The sequence below is a fragment of the Cyclopterus lumpus genome, chromosome 4 (assembly GCF_009769545.1).
Source record: "Cyclopterus lumpus isolate fCycLum1 chromosome 4, fCycLum1.pri, whole genome shotgun sequence".
In the NCBI taxonomy this organism is placed as follows: domain Eukaryota; kingdom Metazoa; phylum Chordata; class Actinopteri; order Perciformes; family Cyclopteridae; genus Cyclopterus; species Cyclopterus lumpus.
Window position 1 is genome coordinate 18,013,494 of NC_046969.1, and position 19,342 is coordinate 18,032,835.

General features: G+C 39.2%; 1 protein-coding gene across 1 annotated transcript in view; it reads right to left on the reverse strand.

Moving 5' to 3' along the window:
• Nucleotides 1–19,342, reverse strand: part of pex5la (peroxisomal biogenesis factor 5-like a) — a 79,008-nt gene that overhangs the window by 12,205 nt on the left and 47,461 nt on the right. Inside the window, exons 3-10 of the mRNA XM_034530883.1 lie at nt 19,014–19,125; nt 15,469–15,678; nt 14,083–14,206; nt 13,584–13,677; nt 13,252–13,281; nt 11,338–11,433; nt 1,712–1,828; nt 360–503 (exon numbers count right to left, since the gene is read on the reverse strand). Coding sequence (XP_034386774.1) covers nt 360–503; nt 1,712–1,828; nt 11,338–11,433; nt 13,252–13,281; nt 13,584–13,677; nt 14,083–14,206; nt 15,469–15,678; nt 19,014–19,125 — 927 coding nt within the window. The remainder of the gene's footprint in view (nt 1–359; nt 504–1,711; nt 1,829–11,337; nt 11,434–13,251; nt 13,282–13,583; nt 13,678–14,082; nt 14,207–15,468; nt 15,679–19,013; nt 19,126–19,342) is intronic.

The window sequence follows — 19,342 nt, forward strand, 5'->3', positions numbered from 1 at the left end:
AATATCTTTGCTACAGTAAACAACTCTTTTAACAAGAGGAAAATAAATCCTCTGCCCTCTACACACAGTCAGTGTCTAGCCTGTGGGTGCTGCCTACTAAATCTGCTTCACACAGCCTGTGTGGTCAATAAGTCATTCTTCCTCTCTAGATTCTCTCAATACGAGGTGAAGTTATTGTGGTTATATTTAGCCATATGTTTGCGTTGTAAACCCAAAGGCTCCGGTCAGGTTAACCAGTGCAGGACTACAATTTGTGCTGTAAATTTACCTCCATCCCCCAGCTGTAAATATGAATGTATCCACGGTTAACTTGCCCGGTTACATAAGGAAAAAAATAGGTGTGTGCAAAATGAATTCACCTCTGAATCTTGAGGGTCCTGCAAGACAGCTCCTTCCAGCAAAAGCACAGCGTTTTGCAAGTCTCCCTCTCGTGACTTCTTTTGTCCCTCTTCAAATGCGTTAGGCAAGTCTTTATAAGGATTATCTGTGTGGAAGTAGTAGCCCTGTCAGCAAAAATAAATAAATAGGGACAGTGGCAATGTCAGTTTCTCTCTCTTCCACATTCAGATGCAAACCAGGGCGACTGTCCTGTGCAGTTGTGTGTTAAAGCAAAGCTCCAGCAGCAGGAATTGATCGTCACTGCCTTACATCAAACCTGGGCTGAGCTCCCCGGGATTTGTCTGTTCTCTTTAAATGTTACACTTTGCATTTTACAACTTTGATTACCCTGGTGTGTTGTTGACCGCTTCTGAGTGTGATGACTTTGAAAGAGCTTTTTCTTTAAGAACTAGTTATGCACTGGGATCAATCAGAAAGCCCAGAGGTCTGATCTCGTATGATTTCACAATATAAGAAGGTCAACTGGTAACGTATACTGCTCGGCCATATGCTCGGTCCTCTGAGACCCACATTACATCATCGTGGTGATGCTATGTGCAGAGAATATAGGCTATATTATGTACAAATTCCTATTCCAAAATGTTCTATATGTATTCATTTGGGTATGAAATAGTACTTTAAATACACCTAATCATGGAATACTTTAAAGTAATAATAACTTTTGATTTGTTAAAGTAATGTTAAGGACTTGAATTCACTAGCAAACTTTAAAACAAGGCAGCTCTGCACATGTTTGGCTCTGAATGACAGCAAACGCACATGTTTATAACACCAAATAATACATCAACGGCTTGGAGATGATCATATTAGCTTAGCATAAAGACTGGAAACAGCAAGCAAAAAGGAATGGCGACAATTCTTTTGTCGCCTTTTGTTGTTTGTCACTTGTCCCGATACTTGAGGAGTTGTAGCATTTAGCCTATTCACTGACAAATAACCTGAACTGTGAATACAACGGTGAATACAACTTCCTGATTATAGCTATATGATACAGACATAGATGATACTGATCTTATCATCTAGCTCTCTGCAAGAAAGGGAGTAAGTGCATTTCACTCAATATTGAACTAGTCTTTTTTTATTTTGGATGGAAAGGCAAATAGCGGTAATCGTGTGCTCTGTCCATTGAAGTCCCACTTTTGGGAGTTATGCATTATTCATGTATACTTCTACACAAAGTGCTGGGTCACTCATTTTACAGTTGAACTCAAGACAGGCATGCATTGTTTACTCAACAGAGGCTGTCAGTACGGTACATCGCTTCATCAGTGTGATGAAGACACATTTCTGCACATGCTGTAATGATAGTGACCTTCTCATGTGGAGAGACAGAGGAGGGAATCTGTGCCTGCTCGTTTTCAGTCAGCCAGTTCCGCCGAGCGAGCTCTTCCCACTCCGCCTGCATCTTATCCCAGAATTCGGTATCTGACTACAGACATCAGAGAGAGGGAGAGGGGTGGGGGGGGGGCAGAATGGGAGGAATGTGGATGCATAGATGAGGGAGGGGAGGGAGGAGGAAGAGGATAAAGGAGGGAATGAGTGATTAGTGCACAGTAGAATAACAGCTTCTGTGATTTACCGTCATCCCACTGTTGGAAATGTCACGCCTGTCCGGCTCACTGGTAACGTATATGGACCTCCATCTGCGATGACTCATCACATTTCCAAGTCAAGTCAGAGCTATTTGCACTTATATTGCAAACAAATGTGTGGCCACACCACAGAAAATCAATACACAAGATGATAACCAATACTTACACTTTCAAATTGATTGAAAGGTCTTTTTAAGAACACAAATGATTGTATACTTAACAAGTATTCATGTTTTCTGATGCGTTTAAAGGTAAGTTTACAATAATAATTTCAGCATAGCTGGAAAACTGCCTGGTATCTTCATATATGATCAGTTAAGAAATGCACAAAATGCTAATTTCACATCTGAGAGACATCACTTTGTAATCATGCATGTGAATAGACTTCACATTTAGGTGTCCAAAAACGTCAGATTGGGGCCTTAATTTATCCATTTGTTTGACATTTTAACTCTTATTTGTTGGCATTTCAGTTAGCGGAGCGATCCGTGAAGGTTATAAGTTGAATATGCCAATCCACCTTCTGGAATAAATTGTCATTTTCTATCCGAAAGGAAATTGAGCCTGTATGGAGAACCTATAGACAGAGGCTCACTTCACTGTTAGTCATGCATTTCATTTGTATTCAAATTACAACAATCAGCATGGTTTGAAAGTATCTAATTCTAATAAGTTTGATATACAACCTTTATTGTGTTTACCTGCAATGCACGTCACATTTGATATCTTAGCATAATGGGACATAAACACACCCATCGATATATCAAATGGCTGAAATGAACTGCTTAAAAAAAAACAAAGGCTTCAAATAATTTCCATATTAAACTGATACCAGAAATAGTTTTACACTTCAACAATCAACATTGTTGTTTGGATGACGAGTTCCTAACTTAAGTACATTGAAGATATTGTTCCCTTTTACCCAGAGTTGGATTGTATTTAAGTGATGGTTGTGTGTGTTTCATTTGTTCATCAGCGTAGCTAGATGAAGATAAAGAAGCTTAGGTAAAGAGTGCCGATTACCTTGAGGAAATATAATTATGAGTCAGACATATAATTTCCATCTAGAGTTTGATTGTAAATTGTGATGGCGCGAGATAAGTGTTATGGAAAAACTGTAATAAAAACTTGTACTGAAGGCTCAATTGTTTCTATGTAGATACAAACACCAGGAAAAGTATGATGACGTTCCAAAGTATTGCTTGTATTTTAAGTCATTTGTTGTAATCGTATGAAACTTAAATCAATATATAGTGTTGACAATCCATCAAGGATCACATTGTGCTCTTTTTAGTTAATTTAATCATGCAACATGAAATACATTAATTGTTTTGCTTTACATTTTAATCTTTGCATATTTTAATATTATTAACCATATGACACAATAATACAATATGAAATATTCATTTTATTATTTCATTTTTTTCTATTTAGATAAAACGCCTTGTTGTGTTTGCAGCCACATTCAACCTGTTCTTGCTCTGTTAAGTAAACAGAAGCCTCCCAAAACTGAGGAGTTTGATGAGCCTCTGTAGGTTGTAGTTTTGAAAGATATTCTAAAAACTTGTTCAGCCATGTTTTTTCCCCCATCTCCGGTGTACTGCTAAAATTAGAACCATCAGGAATCTTAGTGATAGCGAGGGGATAATGCGCGCCTTTATCTTCTCTTCTCACTTTGACTCCGTTTAGCTGCCTTAGCCAAGAAGAGTTGAAACAGCTTCAAGGTGTTCAAAAAGCTGCATCAAGGGATTTACCTGTGAACAGGCCCACATAGTGTCTGTCCGGTTCTACCATCCTCTCTGTTTATTTCTGTTTTGCTAAAAAGGGCCACAGAAGATTATAAACTTCATGTTTTTCCATGAACAGATTTTTATAATTTTACATTTTTACCTATAGAATGCAATGCAACTTTTATGAAGAGCCTCATAATTACACTGGACACCAGAGTTGTGGTGCAGAGGAAGAAATGCTATGATGAGTCATGCCAGTGGTCTGGCGTTGTTGGTCTGTTGGTCAGTCCACCACGTTGCTCTTTAGACTTCAGTATTTCAACAATTATTTGATCGATTTGATCCATTCAATTTTGTGGCTTTTGGTGAAATGTCTCAACTAACTATTGGACAGTTAGCCAGACAATTATATAAAGACATTCATGTTCCTCTCAGGCTCTTTGGTCTGAATATTTTATCTTTTGACCTAATACTTGTAAAACTAATGGCATTCCCATCAGCATCAGTATTTGAAGCAGATGTTAGATAATCAAAATTGTGAACATTATACCTTCAGCATGTTGTGAAGTCCAGCTTGACAAAGCTGCTACCATGGCTGTGACACTTAAATCTATTTCTCTAAATATATAACGTATATATGTAAATAAAATGTTAAAAAAAAAAAAAAATATATATATATATATATATATATATATACACATATACAGTATATATACACTTTATATATAATTTTTTTAATCCACATAATTTATTTTAATATATATATACGTATATATATATATATATATATATATTCAATACAGGATTTAAGAAGATTCATATACAGTATATATATATACATTTTTTTTGACTTGCTCAATTTCATTGGCATAGAAATTTGATCCATCGCACAGCACCAATTAGAAAAAAGTAAACGCAGCAGGGCTCATTACTTCACGGAGAGATACGGCTTCTTTTTTTGTCCTCTTCATTTCTACCCATTGTGGTAAAAACGACAACAACGCACACAGTTATTCGTGAGTTATGCCTTTCCCCCTAGCATTCAGCATCGTCACCACAGATGACGTTAACGTCATGCCTGTTTTTCATGTGAGTTTTCTTCCAGCCGAATGAGCCAATGATTCTTGGCAGTCTTCCTGTCAGAGGCAGAGCAAACCGTGAAGAATAATAACAAACAGAGCAGAACAGCTTCCTGTGACTAATGGAGTCCTCTTCAGCCAGAAACTCATCAGTACATGACCGTACTGTGTACAGTAAATGTGTGTGTGTAGTGAAACTGTAGAGGAGTGCTGCAGGGTCAGAAAGATCTACAGTATGTGTGTGTGTGTGTGTGTGTGTGTGTGTGTGTGTGTGTGTCAAAGGTCTTCTCATCTCCACATTTCAGAGTCTTGTGATTGACATTGAGAACATAGTGTGGCTCCTGATGGTGAGAGATGGCAGGTAATTGCAGGCTGCTGACTCTCAGACAAATTGCCCGAAGGTGAGTCGCTGCTGTCAACGCTGTCTGGAAGTGTGCTATCAGTTCCTGAGGTGGAGGCTGGAAAAGTCAAAGAACAGTGTTTTTCTCCACCGACTTCTAATAAGTTTACATTGTACTTATTTATTTAGATACATACATGTTCAAAGTGGGTTTATTTGGTTTTGATGGAATAACGGTATTTACTTGCGGGCAATATTAATGAACTCCAACACACAAGATGTCATGAAATTACCGGTATGTCTCAGTAAGACGCTTTATGCATTTGATCTTATAGTTCAAGTTGCAACAATTTAAATGGTACAATGTATGCCACACGGTCATTTTACAGGCTCTGCTCTTCTAATTATGAATATGAATTAATTATATGAATTATATTATTGGATCGTTAAGACAGCATTCATGAAAAGGAACCTATGGAAGGCAAAAAGGTCTATTTGTGCTCAGATTAGAGCCGGTATACTATATGATTATATTGAAACTGGTCACTGCTTTGAAAGAATAAAGTGTCATCTGGGACAAAAATAAAATGAGTATCAAATTTTTTACTGCCCTTTGTTATGTTTTGTTTAATGATATGGAGAATACAAGCGAGTTGCTGGATATGTATGACACATCGTCTGCGATGGTTGTTTAAACAAAGGGAGCTTCAAATTGACAGTTTATTTTGTGAATGTACTGTATCAATAACGGGTGCATCATTCCTATTGTTGTTGCCTTTTGATAAGATTGATTTGTGACCAGACCAGTTTGGAGCCGTTCTCTGTTGTCCTGTAAATATCGATGTATTGTGAATGTGTCTTGTGATCCCATGAGGGATGAGCCATGAGATGGCAGGGCACTTAGATTCATTAATGTGCTTGCAGTATTTTTGTGATGTAGCTTGTCAAGATGTAGCTATTTTTAAACTACTTTATACACTGTTAGTTTAACCTGTAACATTAAATCATCATTTATAAACCTCTCATGGGTTTCGGAACTTGCAAAGCAACTCGTAAAGCTGTTAAGTAAATGTAGTGGAGTACAATATTTCCCTTTGAGATGTAATAAAGTGGAAGTATAAACTAACATAAATTTGAACATGATTGAAATATCCAAGTAAAGTATACAGATAGCTCAAACTCACTTACTGTAAGTACACAACTTGAGTAAATGTGCATGATCTAGTTACTTTGCGTCCCAGTTCCTTTTGTAATGGATGTGTGTGAATGTCATGTGACCACCTGTTCCAACTGTTGGCCCTGCGGCCAAATCCCTGCACAGCCAGGCGCTGCTCCTGGCCTCTGGCAGTCTTCAGCGTTATGCTCATGTGAATGGTTGTCATGCGACAGCTATTATGTTTACATAATTCAGTCTACATTTGTGTTGCCATTGTTTCTCGATCGTTGCGTGGACCTGTATTTACACTGTGCCGCCGTCCATCATCTCCTCATTTGCGTCTCATAGACAATCGGTTGTTTGCGTTGTGAAATCCCATCTGGTGTGTAACTTGCTCTCCCCCTAATTGCACCACGGGTGACATCTAATTGCTCACAATATTAAAGTGGAGAAAATATGCGTGCGTGTTTTTTTAATTTACAAGAAATCTAGTCGTCTCTTAATAATGCTGTGAAGGGCGCTTTTTTACACTGGCATTGGCAGTTTAATTATGTGGAACAAGACAAAGACACAGCGAGGTAATTTATATCCTGTGTATCACAGGAGCAAGCCCATCGCTCTAATTTCAGAAGCTCTGATGAAGTGTTAGGTGAAATGGATTGAATCCAGAGGGCTTCCTGCCGCCAAATATGTCACCAATGTTTGGAAAGGAAATGTGGGTTGGAGGGTGGGTGGGGGATTCATTAGTTACTTTATGAATGCATTGTTGAAAACATAGATAATCATGTTAAAGGTTACACATACCCTCGGCTCGCATTAAGAAAAGCTATATTTATATTTTGCGTCTAGAATCCAATTAGTGTGTCTTAATCAGCTTGACTGAGGTAATAAATACAGTGAAACTAAATGTTCGCAGCCAGGAAGGTAATTTGCACAACTTGATAATTCTGTCTACTGTAGGTCAGCAAAAATACAGAAAGGGATGGTCCTAAAATAGAAAAAGGGGTACAAAACAATTGCTTCAGACTTCAGAAAACAAAATCATGACGATCGTAAAAAAAACACCGGTATTTTCAGCATTTAGAGGACCATTTGGCTACAGTTCACGCATATTAAAGTAAGCAACATATTAATTGGTTCCCAAGCAAACAGTATTTAACTTGCAACATTAAGCTGTATCCCGCGTGTTCTTACATTTTGATGTTGCACAAATATACAGATCACAACCACGTCTCGATTTATAAGAATTTGTTGACCATTTGGCACATGAATAAAAGTAAAAAGGGGAATGCTGGTCTGGCTTTGAATCTTTTGGCAACCAAATCACGCTATTTCAGGCAAATTTAAGTAATTTTTCATGATCCACTTTCTCAGTGTTTTTACAACTGAAATTAGAATTGTTAAGATCCCATAAATACATACATCAGGTCCCTTTTGTTTAACTGGCAAATATGAATGTTTGAATTTCGGTTAATTTGCTGCTTTTAGTGAATGCTTTGCTACAAAAAACAGATCCTGTCGTGAGATGTTTCGTACAAATTATTTGATCTTAAGTCTCCGTGTATGAGTACCTCTCCAGTGAACTCTAACCTTATCTGTTTACACCAGTTTGAGCTGTGTTAACTTGAGACTCAACCTTTGGAGGAAATCAAGCACATGAATAAGGTTTACTTATCTACGTTGCCCATGGGACATACACTACAGACAATCTCATTATTTATAAGTGACATGGAGCAGCCTGAAAAAAGAAGAAGCTCTCCTCATCTCCAGAGCCAGGCTGGCCTTTTAATGTTAATGAGCCACCCACCGCTCTGCTGCGGAGGCCAAGTCCTTGGTCAGACAAAAATAGGAAGCTGGAGTCCCGATAATGTCACTCAGAGATGAATACAATACATTTCAGAGGACAATGTGCGACCAATGCATTTTGTCAGACCATGCAATTACACACAATATGGATGTCTGTGATAACAACACATCGAGCGACTGTGGCCCGGGCATTCGTGCAGAATTTATGACATAGGATCAGTGTCACCTGATAATTGTGGGCTAGATAATTAATACTTTCCCTTGGTTTGTTTTGTCTTTGATTTTACCATGGTAAAACTATATTTTTCTTTCTCTACTGTCACACAAATCTAACGAGGAAATAACTGCTATGAGAATTATTAGTTTAGACTCAACATCTTCTCTGGCTCTCTTTGGAGACATTCAAGACATTCAGATGGCAGATACATCTAGCGTTCCCCTCACGTGGCTTTTAGTGATGCATTTTGGTTCGCTTTGATTTTTTTCTTCGCCAACCCATCCGTAGAGTCGGACTAGATCACACAACTCTCTTTTCAGAACATTTCTGTGCAGTTGTTTTGTCTGCACCAGAGTTCGAATGAGTGAAATTTCAACAGCCTAAACTGAACCAAATTTGCAAACTTATTTTGACCTTTTGTAATTTGTGGACTGTTCCCTTCTTGCACTATATTCACCCCAATATGCACCTCTGACCAAATACATTTTCTCTCTGGGGAAATAAAGCCACATTTTAATTTACACTTTACCCTCATTGTCATGTTGGCAGCTCCACTGGGAAGAGTATCATTGACACAGACTGAAGTTGTTGAAGGAGGTGAAAACATTACTCATTACTTTATTTTTAAGTTCACATTTTCCCAACAGGTCTGTTGATTAAAAACACATTTTGATCACAAGCTCCAATCTCTAACTTCTCGGCAACTGCCTCTGCAATCTGTCACTTAACTGCCTCAGAACCAAGATTAAAGTGAGCGCTTCGTCATGCCTCTCAGCGAAGAAACACTGTTCTCTGTAGCCACAATTCACTCTGTAGCTGTTCCAGCGGCTCTCAATGTCATGAAAGTATTACATTGTCATCAGCTCAGAGTAATTGTGGATACCGTAAGTCACTTACCTTCACAGAAAACAGCCTCTTATAACAATTCAAAGCCAAGTGCCTTCTCATGGCCCATTGCCATTTTTTATTCTCGATCTTTAAGTTATTTTTACACATTAACACACAGTTTCAGTGCATACTTTGTAAAACGGATGATATTTTGGAGCCTAAATCCTTGTCCTCTGTCGTTCCTAATTTTCTTATATTTGGCTGCTTCATCTAATTGAATGAATTGAGAGAAAGCTTGTGTGCTGATTTAATGTTCTCTCTCTGCCATCTGAGCAGTTTCTACCGCCATGTCTTTCTAAGTATGAAAGAGCATGCATATGCACAGCTACTAAAATTGAAATGATCTGATTGTGGGCTTTGACATTGGCGGTTGAAGCCAAAATGGCGGACCACTTGCGTCACAGCTCCTCTCGAGTGGAGGCCTGCACTCAGTCCGCTCGATCGAAGCCCAGAGATACTGTTACCAATCGATGATCCATGCTCAGACGCTTGTCCAGGAGCATCTCAAAATCTCATCACTTACCTATCCTACGGCCGACGCTTGTACTCAAACTGTGCAATTATTTTAGAGGATGTAGCTAACGGCTTCTAGAAGATGTGACATCATTTCTAACTTTGGGAAGGGTTCCCCAAGCGGGTGGTCCACTTATCTTCTGCTGCTCCTCTCACTTTCTCACCGTCTTCTTACTTCTGCTCTATTATTTATTCGACCATTACACATAGTTCAGTGTGCAACAGTCTACTGTAGAGTGGATTTATTTAGAGTAAAAAACTAAACTTTCGTGGTTATCTAGACTTCTGTAAAGTACAGACACTCTGCTCTTTTAGCTGTTTGGGACAATCATATGTAACTTTTCAGCTGAAAGAAAACTTATTGCAAAATGGGAGAAGTAGGAAAAACTTAATGTAAAATGGCATCAGAGAGCAAAAAGTGATAAAAGTGCTTTGAATATCCAGCAAAAGCTTATTCTTTCTCGGATATGGAGGAGTAATTTTCCATGTTGTCATGGCAAACTCTCACATCGATGATAGCATGAGAGCATCAGGGAGACCTCACAACTCAACACATGGAGTGTGTCGGTACACAGGCCTATGAAGAATTAAGCCATATCTAATTACTGTAACTCTGTCATCCCCTGTGGAATCGGATCTGTCTGGCCGTAAGATTACTGACCTATTTACCTTCCTATTGTTAGCCAGCTTCTTTTTTCTAAGTCAAATACCCTGTGAACTCCAGCGTGTGTGTGAATTTAGCAGTATTAAACTGTCAGCTAACACCACAGGGGCGAATACATTGCATGACGCACAGTAGTAATCATTTGACAAGGAGATAAAAGGACTTAGCGAGTCAAATGGAAATCAGCTCCAGAGGATCTCAGGTAGATGCATTTAAATTGCAGGAACGATTATGAGGTTCTAACAATGTTAGAAATGTGATACTAAAAAAACGGCTTCTTGGCTCAGAGTTCACAGAATTCTCCCTTCATTGCATCTCTTAATTCAAATATTTCTCAGAACATGAAAGGAATCTTGTCAATCCCCTTGTCATTAAGTTGGAAGCTAATGGCAGAGTGAGTGTTTCTACCGCGAAAAAGACGTACTTTCCTAAATAAAATCATGAAAAAATAAGCTATATATCACCGCCACCATTTAAGTTTAACATCTGAAAATTCTCATATGATCGGTCCAGGGTGGTCAAAGCTCTGGTACGCCCCATTTGGGACAGTCTCAGTGCCGGGGGTCTGATCCTGGGGGACTGCCCCGACTCCCTGCATCAGTACACTTTCCATTACTGTCGTCATACAGGTTAGACTGCTGCTAAATGCTAATGCTACAGCTAACCGTTGACTGCTAACTGAAGGCCTGTCTTTCGGAGCCGACACTCCCTCCTCCAAGTGAAGTGGGATTCTGGTGGCGGTGAGGACGAAGCGTGGTTTTTCTTCATGTTTCTGCTATTTAGGATTTTAACTAATAAACAAACTATTAAATCGTACACGGACCCTATATCTTTAATTTTTTAAACAAAAAATCTGGCCCGATCTTACACATTGCACCTTTCAGTCAGCGGTGGAGATGGTCTACTCTTGATCGGTCACAGGTGTGAGGCGCACTAAGTAGCACTCTGCTTACCTCAACAGCTGCCTTTGCTCGCTCAAACTCCTCCTCCAGGGACTGATGTCTGGACAGGAGGGCACTGCCCCACCGCTGCTCCTTGGCTAGGCGAGCCTGTGACACACGCACACACACACACACACACACACACACATGTTTTATAATATATGCATATACTCACAGACAAAAAGTATTCAGTTTATTAGTATTAAACATATACACACACTCACATTCGCGCCACACATCATAAGCAGACACGCGCACACCCACCCACGTAGCAGCACAGCACATCACTCACACAACCAATCAGCCAGAGGGAGACAGGCAGGGAGAGTGTGCAGGGTCAGCTCTCTGCTTTCTCAGGGACGAGTAAATATCCCTGCCTCGACAAAGCCTCTGACATGCTTAGGAAGGCCAGCAGAATCACGACTGTCAGCATCTCGTCCCGCCCCTCATCTGAGTGCCATGCTACTCATCCAGCATCTCGCAATTTCACTCCTCTACCCACTTCCTTTCCCTTTCCCATGCACCTTCACATGCAATATTTGAATTATGTTGATAGCCTCTCCGTTACAAACTTGCAGATAAAGCGTTGCTCTGCTGTGAAAATGAAAATAGACCAATTACATGCATGTGGTTTTGCGGTTTGTGTACGGTGTAGTTTACATGATTCCACATTACAACTGCACATTTAACTGAAGGGTAAATTATTTTGAGATAGCCTTTCATGCTCAGATGTGATATGGCACTAGATTTTCTGTGAATAGCAGGGACTGTAACAGGGCAAGCAAATCTATAACAGAGACTGAGGAATTAGTTTCTCCATGTCATTGGCTTCCCACAGAATGGGCCAGCCAGTACCTGTAACAATTTCCATCTCTACAGACTGTCATTATGCAAAATTAATTGAGGTTACTTAATCTCAGTAATAATGGACTCAGAATAAATTGCCTCATTCATTTATTGTAGATAACCATTTTCTATTGTATTGACTTTTTGCTCCAGTATGGTTGGAAAACCCCACCCAAAAATTCCCTGTTAACACATTTGTATGATCATTATATTTATTTATTTATCTTGAAAAAAGAATGCCAGTGTTTCAGAAACAAAGAGGGCTTCCATCAGGGTTAAAGCATTACCACTTTAAATGAAAATATAAACTTAATATTTCAGTCCTGGATGGAAAAAAAAATTCTATAATGATAACATTGGATTGTGCTTTGAGTTTAGCAGTCTGAAGTCTTGGCCTGTTCCATGCTAACATATATATAGTATTTTTCTGAATTTTGTGCATAGTTCCATTCCTTGTTTACAATGGAGAAAAACTGTACTACACGGCACAGTCACCCAGTTTGTAATACTGCAAATATATAAATATTGCAATACTTTCTTCAATGAGCCATAGCTGTATATGTCATGCAACACAAGTTTCCCTTCATTGCAGGCTTTTTTCTGTTTGTGTGTGTGTGCTCAGTAGGAAACTAAAACCAATCTCTGGCAGCTATTATGTAATTCCTGAGCAAAACAAATTTAGCATGTTTGTTTGCCAATAACTTCCCTCCATCTCGGTCAGTTATCTCTCATCACAGATCTATTATTTATCAGAGTGCTGAAAAGGTGTTAAGATAGCTTGGTGAGATCAACACTAATGGGCTCACAGTAAGGCTGCTGAGTAATTTATAGGTTCTTAATAATGGCGTCTGAACACAAACCTACACGGAAACATGAACTGAGGAGGAAAGCAGCTGACATTTTGACCTTGTAGCACCACTAAGGAACAATCTCAAGGCCAACAATGTATCCGGATGTTGTCAAGGCTGCCTTCTGTTTTGAGCTTTTAAGTACAATTTTATGAGATGGTGATGCTTTTTTTCCCGGTGCAAATGTATAACTCTTTCAATATCATATGAAAGAATGCATAGGTAGGCTTACATGTCTTCCACTAATATACTGCTTGTTGAGCTGAAATGGAAGAATTGTAGGTATTAGGGCAAAATGATGGGGAAACAATTGCTCAACAGGGCGACTCCTTGCTAGCAAACTTCAATATTACAGCTACAATATCATGCATTGGCATGCAGTTGCTAAATTAACAAGTTCAATACATAATTTCGTGAACTCATTATCAGGGTTAAACAATCAGTCAGGAGAATATGTTTGAGAAGTGTGAAGCTTTCTCACTTCAAAGGGATGTTGATTTCAAGTGCAGACAGCGCATACAACAATGAGGATTACTGACCGCTTCTGTCTTACTGAACACTTACTTGAGATGATAAAGCAGAATCTGGCTCCACTTTGGTATTTACTTCCAATGAGTTCTTGTTCAATGGCTCTATTTGGGTTTTACAGTCTATGGACCTAAAGTAGAAGAGAAACAGGTGGTTTACATGATACAGACACACTTGATATGACTACAATATTTCTGATGCTCACAGGAGATGCAATATCTCAAGTGTACGCTCAGTTCTCCACCTTGAAATCACTGCCACCTTGGCACATTTAGAATTTTTTCAGTTCCAACCTGTGCATGGCTACTCCGTTAGAGGAAATGTTTGGGTAAGACTGACTACAAATTAACTATGTTAGAGTGTGGTTAAGGTTAACTTACGTTAACTATGTTGGGGAACTGTTTCTAATATAGTGGAGTAACAGAAGTCTCATATAGAACTTTGTGTCTCAACACATTGCAAATATAATTCCTGAGAGAAATATCTAAATCTTGTCACCATCTTGTACATTATGCCCATTCAGGACAATACCTACCACAGAAGCTCATTGGAGGAATTTTTAGAAGAACGCCGTCTCTCCAACTTCCATTTTCTGTTGCCATTCCTCTCAGGGTTGGGGTTCAGCTCTTCCCATTTATCCAACGTGGAACCGATGTTAGCTGGTGACAGTAATAAAGTAATGAAGAAAGATATAATAACAAAATCACAAAAGACACATTTGGCAACAGAGGCAATTTGGTTGCACATCATGGACATCCTCACCTTTCGGATCAAATAAGTCATCTAAAATCTAACGTTAACCTCTGAAATATAATTTACCCTCAGGTCAGTCTCATCTGTGAATTTGGATTAAATGCTAATGGTTTTTAGCTTTGTGAAAAAGGAGAAAAGTACATTTCAATTTGGCATCAAGCATTGACAGTATTTTAAAAAAGTAACTTATAATGTTGCCCATTAGTTGTAAGCAAACCTTTGACCCCAGATTAAAACCACTAATGGAGTCTTTCCGGGATAGGACAATAAAAAAACACAAGACCACAATTGTGGCCAACAGGACGCACAGTTTTGTTTAAAGGACGCCAGGGTTATAATCAATCTCACTGCCATGAATTATTCACCTCTGCAGTCTGACACAGTCTGCATAATTAGTTCTCATTGAAGACTTTAACCTTTTCAACTGGCAAATAGGAAAGTAATTGGTTGTTTCCTCTTAATGTCTTTTAAGATGATCCCTTTCATTACAGTAAATTGGCTTGATCTGTTTTTTGCTCTATGTTGAACGTGTGTGTGAGAGAGGTCAGTTCCATGGGGCTTGATGGGAGTCTGAGTTGTTGGGGTATGTATTGGTGTGGTCTGAGATTTATGGCTTTTGAAAAACTGAGTGAGGTGGTCGCTCGCAAGTTAAAGGCCGTGTGCAATAATAGGATTGACGTTTTACCAGCCTTGACAATGATGCTTTTGTTTTCCCCATGTGAGTCTGTGTGTGTGTCTTCATGGAGAAATGGAGGTCCAGGTTTCCCCTGGGCCGCTTTGGCATCGCGACTGGTGATTCCATCGCAAGTTATAAAGTTATAGATGTGCATGTTATTTTCTGTTGGTATAAATTCCTCACTGTTCGTCGAAGGCACTGCTGCATGCTGTGTGCTGTGTGATGTCCTATCAATATACTAAACACTGACAGGTTGCAGTTATTGGTGGTAAAGACACACATCATCTAGTCAGTATGATACCTATCCATAAATGCAGGTTATGCACTCTAGTGTATGCGTTATTAAGTGATACCAAGTGACTGATGGTTGATCTGCATCATTCTCCCAAAAGATGGACTTTCTTTTGCCCAGAAATTGCATGTGGGGAATGTCTATACTTTTGGCTTCTCTAAAAGATTGTGAAAAATCCAACGTTTACAATCCGTCTCTACCTGAGTCTAGTGATGCCCTCTCTGCGGTCCTCATGCTTTGTCCTGTCTGTTCAACTTCCACCTGGATCAGCTCCGTCTCATCCGTCTTCTTCCTGTGGGAGTTGTTCTTCTGGCTGTTGCACCGGGAAGAGAGAGGGCTCCTTTTGTCCTTGCTCCTCCTCCTTTCGCCATGTTCACTGAGATCCAGGAGGTCCAGTGTTGAAGATAGAACTGAGGGAGGTCACAGTAGTTTAGTTAATTGTATACACCTTGTGAGTCTGTTTGTGTGTGTGTCAAAATGTGTCCTGGAGAAACCTGTTGTAGTGGCAACTATCACGGGAGCCGGAAGACAGGGTTTAGGAAGTGGGGAAGGGGCCATTTTCCAACATTAGATTTCTGAGCAAATTCACTGTATCACATTATAGTATTCGGGTAGAAATGGATGCTTTGAGTGCCCTTTAATGCTCAATCTCTTATTCCATGTTTTTTCTCTCTATTCTTTTGTTGCCTTACATAATTGCTCTTTGAAATTTAAGATGTGAGATTTAATACAAATGTCATCTGGGTAGCTCTGCATTCATTGTGTGGTTTGGACAAGACTGTTCACTCTGCAAAGGGATGTTTGAGATTCTTCAGCATGTAATATATTTTGTAAACTTTCCTTTCCGACAGCTTTTCACTTATTGTCCCGCATGAAGTTTGGATTTTGATCTACACATTTTCTGACACTGTGAGTTGAGCTGTCAAAGGTACTTAAGCTGTTACGGTATTGCCCCCTTGGTGGACATCTAAAAAATGTACTGCTGCTCTTTTCAAAGAATCTAAATATACTACAGGTCACTGCACAGTCTGAAAAGGATAAGGCCGCCCCTTGAGGCGCTCCAGTTTGGTCAATTAAGTAATTCAATCGCAAGTTGTTCGAGCGGCAAAGAAGGACAGAGCCTTCTGTCAAAAGGGTCAACTTTTGTCTGTGATGTCGTCCAGCTTCACAATTGCAGACACTGTAACAGTGTTATAATTCTGAGCTGATCTCTTTTTTTATGAAACTGGGTAATTATTGTGCTGCATTAAAACCTCAGGTAATAGCAAAATTATGTATTTTTTGTAGATGTATTTAATAGTAAATAAATTCCTTAACACTGTTCTTTCACATCTTGTTTATTAAATATTTTCTGTGTTAGTAGTTTGACTTGTTGTAGTTGTTCAGTTCAAATGAGCAGTAGATTCACTGCGGCTGCTTATGCCAGTGTTTGCTGTAACTTTCAGACTGCATCCAAGATAAGAGGCTAGTAACCCCAGTTAAACAGCATTTTTATGCATTGGTTATTTGAGGAACCTACAATGTTTTCTCACCCTTTTCCCAGGACCCTGGCTGTGTCCTTTGTGCAATGCGAGCTCAAAACTACAAACACATGACTGCATAATTGGCACGCTGCTGTTCCATGACAACCAACTGAGAGCATGTGTTGACTGAAATCTCTACGTAATTAGAGAGTATGCTTGTCTTCCATGCCTTGTGCTCTTTAGATGGCAAGCACAATTACAAATCAGGGGAGACACTTGGTTGACTTATTTTAATACAAAACCCTTAAATGATCTCATTATGTGTCCTATTTCCAAAACCAACTTACGTTTACAAGACAAACCAGTTTAAACGGACACTTTATGATCAGGGTACGTGTGTTGAAGATCATTTGGATGTTTCCTAATAAGACATATAGATTTACAATGTAACATTTAGCAAACAATACATTTCAAGAGAGAAGAGATTGATCACTAACATCTCAAACAATCAATTGTGTTCAAGTGAATTCAAATGTGGGAACCATTGTGTTTTTACAGTATTCCTGTGAACATTGAACCGGCCTGTTGGAGCAAATAGCTGACAAAAGAGAGAAAAGGACTTTTGATGCTTGAGATTGAGAGATGGGATTCTGATGGGTGGTGTTGATGAAGGGCTCTTCTTGAAGAAAATACATTTCTGTCTATGTTGGCAATTAAGTACTGATGAATATCCTAAACAAGTGGGAAGGACACTGCAGTAGGTTATTTCTTAGGGGCAACCAGCGGATACGTTTAATTTTATTACTTACATTTTAAATTTAAACAGATGTTTTTTTGACTAGTATGTTTCTAAACCTCAGATACCCATGAAACCAATTTATAATTCAGGTTGAATAGTCTTCAACCTCAAAATTAGACAAAAGTAAAAGCTACATGCAAAAGAGAGAGCACAACGTGGTGTCGCTCTCATGTGAATTATCATATTTGAGCTGGTAATTATCGTTCATTATTTATTTTCTTTGCTTGCTAATTCCTGTTTAGTGTTTTCCAGTGCCAGTCCATCACAGTGTGAAAACAGATCAACAATCACACGTTCTCTTCACCTGCATGTCTTTAGACTGTGAGAGCAGCTGGAGAAAACCTCTGTTCCTCTTTTATAACTATTTGGAACTGATGATTTTACTTTGGCTTTTAAATTGCACATAAATCAACAATATTACACTGAGACTACATTTTAGACAGGATGTGACCATTTTTGGAATTTTGAGGAGCCTGACCAATTAGATAAGCATTGTCAGCGGGAGCGGCAGGAGGCACTGAGGAGACAGAAGGTTTAGCGTTTCCCACAACATCCGCCCATGCTTTGTCCGCCTGAATCAGCACAGTGTGGAGATGACACATGTCAGCTGTGCAATCTGGTTCTGTAAATCATCGTCATTCAAATGATGGTACAGCTCAGTGATCAAGGTCCAGTCCTCATGTAAAAAACAAGATGGCACTATTACTCGGCATCTGTTAGTCAGAACATGCAATTTCTCAACACCTACTTTGACCCAGTTCATTTTAGGTTTATTCATTGGCGGGATGAAAAGGTTGGAATTCATAAATAATGTACAGTAGTAGACATATACTAAGGGCTACACTTATGAACTTACATTTCACGGATGCTACAAGTCAAATCTGATTTGCCAGTTTGCCTTTTTATTTTCATCATCTCATTGTGGCCACTTTTTCTGCAGTGGTTTAAAAGCACAGGAATATTAGGGCGACCAACTGTTTTCTTAATGCCCCCAACACCTGATAATTGCAATAGATGGATCATTAATTAATTTCCCTTGACTGATTTTCTGGAGAGAAAAAAATAATACATTTTAAAGGCCTGAGTGGTTAAACACATACCACAGATTAACTTTAATATTTACTTAAAATGTTCTTCTAAATGTATCTAATGTACATCAGATAACATACCTCTTGTTTAGCTTGTAACCATGATCAATAGTATGATGTTGTCTTCGATAGACACACAACCCAGCTGAATAAAAAACCAAAGCGTTATTCAAGTCCCTCACATGTTAACAAACACAACATGGTATGTGAAAGCTTTTTCCTCTACATTATACATTGCAGGGAAATATTCCATTTGTATTCCATATGACTCTTTTGACATGGAGCTCTGTCTTAATAGTACAGTTAAAGGGCATTTTAAATGACTTGTAATACTGGGTAATCATCTAGGTATGTTTTCATGTCAACTGTTAGGCTGAAAGTTTAGTGTACTGTACCAGCTGTGTTGGAAGTCACTGGGCGGGAAAGCCCATCACACTTGGTCTCGCAGAGGAAATCGTCGATGGAGGGACTTAAAAGCGGGCGGCTCTCTTGTTGCTCACTCACCAGCTGGAAGGGCAAACAGACAAGACAGTTCAGGCATGAAACTCCCATCATACAAGAGTCCCTGGTATCTTAACATTATGTGAAATTCAGGCCTTTGGGGCATGATACAGATGACACCAGTGTCCCCATACTGACACCAGTGTGCCCATACTGACACCAGTGTGCCCATACTGACACCAGTGTCACCATACTGACACCAGTGTCCCCATACTGACACCAG